This window comes from Stegastes partitus, unplaced genomic scaffold, assembly GCF_000690725.1.
Source record: "Stegastes partitus isolate 25-593 unplaced genomic scaffold, Stegastes_partitus-1.0.2 Scaffold119, whole genome shotgun sequence".
Classification (NCBI taxonomy): Eukaryota; Metazoa; Chordata; class Actinopteri; family Pomacentridae; genus Stegastes; species Stegastes partitus.
Genome location: NW_007577850.1, coordinates 542,074 through 545,750, shown reverse-complemented (window position 1 = coordinate 545,750; position 3,677 = coordinate 542,074). Strand labels below are relative to the sequence as shown.

At 36.0% G+C, this 3,677-nt stretch overlaps 1 protein-coding gene across 1 annotated transcript in view; it reads left to right on the top strand.

The window, feature by feature from the left end:
- exoc3l4 (exocyst complex component 3-like 4) overlaps positions 1-2,942 on the top strand; it is a 40,684-nt gene extending 37,742 nt beyond the window's left edge. Inside the window, exon 14 of the mRNA XM_008278277.1 lies at positions 2,151-2,942. Coding sequence (XP_008276499.1) covers positions 2,151-2,367 — 217 coding nt within the window. The 3' untranslated portion in view covers positions 2,368-2,942. The remainder of the gene's footprint in view (positions 1-2,150) is intronic.
- The last annotated feature ends 735 nt before the right edge of the window (positions 2,943-3,677 follow it).

Genomic DNA, 3,677 nt, shown 5'->3' with positions numbered 1-3,677 from the left:
TTTTTTTTTTTTTTTTAAACCACCAAAAAACATTATTTCGCAACTCTTTGCCATTATGGAAATAAAAATAAAAAAATATAGTTTATTTTAGATTTTCCCAGTTTTGCTGAAATACAGAGAACTAGTAAAATAACAATAAAAGGGGTTTTCATTTACATGTGAACTGTTAATATAGTTTGTAAATATAACTTTAAATCGGCAAAAAATAGATAATTTTACAGATATTTACTTTTTTACTTTTTCTATTTTTTTAAACTGTTTTAAAAACACCAAAACATTTTTTAAAATAATATTAAATAGAAATCAAGGATTGAAAAATGGTTTTAAAAAAATGATTTGTTACATATTTTCCCAGTTTTATGAAAAATAGCAATAAAAGGGTTGAAAGAAAAGAAAAGAAACAAACAAATACAATAAACAGACCAAAGCTTTAAATAATGTCCCACCAAAAATCTGTATTTTTGTTCATTAATTAACATTTGACTGTAACATTATACAAGTTTTTTTTTACTGTGGTCAAATCAGAAAGATTCTGGAATAATTGTGAATATTTTCTAACAGTTTAGTGGTTTTGTCAAATTACAGATAATATGACAGGAAAAATGTTTAAAAATAACATTTCATTTATTAAAAACTGTAATGTCCACGTCAAAAAGCTGTTTGTTTATAACTAGTCAGCCATTTTGTTTTATTCAGTGCATGTATATGAATTAAAGCTCTCAATATTTAGGTTTTCAAAGAAGAAAACTTTCATAAATACTTCCGTATTTCTGTCACCAAACAGTCAGACTGAAGCAGTTTCCAGCTCTGGATGAAACACCTCGACTCGTCATCACAGAGACCAAACTGTAGAGAGTACATGACTCCAGAACATGTGGTTTGTTCTGAGTGTTTCTGTGTGGAAACAAAGACTTTTCCTCCCATGAGTCAGACTGACACTCAAATCCATGAGTTTAAAGGCTCATGGAATTCCAGAGCTCTGCGTGAGACGAGGTTTCACAACTCTGGGCAGTCTGAGGTAGCTGAGGTCCAGGCTGGATCAGGTGCTGCTGCCGGGAGACGTTTGTCTTCAGAGCAAACTGTGAGTCAGATGAGTGACGAGGTAACGTCCACCGGCGCAGAGAAACCTCAAGAATGAACAAAGCTGACACCAGTTTGAGCCCATCCTGATAAAACTGTGCTGAATAAACGTCCATGTGTTGGATAGTTTAGTTCAACAAGGTTGTGACGTTTTGCACAGAATTCAGATTACAGACGATGAATTCAAATGACAAGATGCCCCCAGTAGATGATACCTGCAGGTGGTTAGTGTAGCGTAGCTTAGCTTAGCATAAACAACGAAAACAAGGGAAAGGACCTCGGCCCTGTTGTGGTTTTAAAGGATTATTCCATCCAAATAGTACTTTTTAATGAAAAAGTTGCGGTTTTGCAGGTTTATTTCACATAAAATACTACTTTTCTCCCAAATACTTAAAGTTTCAAACTACTATTCAGAATTTTAAAGGTTTATTCTATCAGAATAGTGCATTTTGATTAGAAAGTTATGGGTTTAAAGGTTCATATGACCCAGAATACTACTTTCTAGAGAGTAAGTTATGGTTTTAAATGTACAAAATACTACTTCTTGTCCAAACAAGTGAAGTTTTAAAGGCTTATTCCACCCAAATAGTACTTTTTAATGAAGAAGTTGCAATTTTACAGGTTTATTTCATACAAAATATTATTTTCCAGAGAGCAAGTTGTGTTTTCAAAGGGACAAAATACCACTTTCTGTCCAGGTACTTATACTTTAAAGGTTCATTACATACAAATAGTGCTCTCTAATTAGAAAGTTATGGTTTTAAAGGTTCATATGACCCAAAATATTACTTTCTAGGAAGCACGATATGGTTTTAAAAATACAACATACAATTTTTTCCCCAAAGACTTACGAGTTATAAAGGTGTATTCCCCCAAAACTGTATATAGGTCTATATATGAGCTAGAAAACCTCGATGCCCTCTAAAGTAATCAAGTGGTTTCCATGTTATCTGGACTTTGCAACTTGCTCTAACGCCTCAGCAGCCTCCAGAACAGCTGAGTGTTGCCATGTGGATAAGCAAGATGTAAAATAACCGAGTCTCTTTGCGTGCTGTGTCGTCCACCTGCAGCAGGAAGCACCTGGTGGCTGTTCTGTACTTCAGAGGTTTGCTGAGAGGCCGAGAACACCAGCGGATCCTGCAGAGACTGGCGGCGCTGAAGAAGGAGCTGAACGTCGACAGCAGCGACAAGAGCCGGTTGTTGTTTGGAGACATGCAGGTGACGGTGAACACCGACTGTCTGTCCACCGTGCCGTCCTGCTTCAGCTTCCTGCCGTCCTCCAACTGACCACGCTCCCACCTGAAGCGCTGCTGTGAAGCTGACTGTTTCGATTCTGAGTCTTGGTGGTTTAAACTCGACACACGTGAGTCTGAAGGATCGGTCTGGTGATGCTTTCTGTCGCAACAGTGAACTTATCCGTGAACCAGAGTGGTGTTCACCCAGCGCCTGATGTGAGTTCCTCCTCTGCAGCACGAAGCTTCACCGTTGCTCAATAAACTTTCGAACGTGAGTCACGCGGTTGCACAAAGTTTCTCCACTGCAGTCGCTCACGAGAGCAGCTAACGGATTCATCAGCAGCTGTTTTATAGACTCAAACCATTGATTTGTGAGCTGGTGGAACCATCGTGATGCTGCCGTCGCTCCTCTGCAGCAAAATCACATTATGCAAATGTACGTTTGGAAACTTTAAGGGTGTGTTTGCTGCAACGTTCCCACCAGAAAGTCAAGTCCAAGACGAATGGAAGCTTTAGCGCTATTTAGCCTCCCTGCTAACTGGTTTCCTAAAAGTTCTAATAATGTTCTCAAGAAAACATCTTATTTTAAAAAAGGAATTCATTTCAGATAATGTTCCTCAGAAGTCAGAATGTTCTTATAAATGGGATATTTAACAAAAGTGCAACGTTCTGAGGATGTTCTGAGGATTTCTAGGGATCATAATGTAAACCGTTTTTCCACAAAACTCCCTGCAAATGTTTAAAAAAAAAAAACACCAGCAGGTTTGAAAAACACATTATCTCCTTTAAAAAAATCACAAAAAGTACACCAAAAATAAGTTTTCTACCAAAACAACAGAATAATGTAACGTTAAAAACTGTGAAAACTGTGAAAATATCAAATTGAATTCTGTAAAATAACATTTCAGGTGGTTTTTGATGCAGTAAAAGACTTGGAAGTTATGATCACACGTTGTAAAAGGACAAATTAGTATTTGTAAAAAATCCAGATTTACCTTAAATGTTAATATATATAATTTATCTTTCAAACAAAACCAAATATCTGTCAAATAGTGACACTTTTCTGACTTAAAAACTGTAAAAACTGTGTAATTTTACAGTCAAATATTTTTTCAAAAATGCACATTTTTGATGCGGACATTATTTTTTATTATTATATTTACAGTCAACGTTTAAATTCAGACTTTCTTGCTGTAATTGAACAAAAAAGATAAATGTTTCTCTAGAGAACTTCATTCTTCATTTAAGAGGAACATTTTGGGAACTAAAACAACTCAAAATATTTCCCAAACTTTGCAAAACTTTCTCTTCAAAAGAGAAAAAATGCAGTTGGCTCCATGTTTGGATCCATTAGCGCTAATG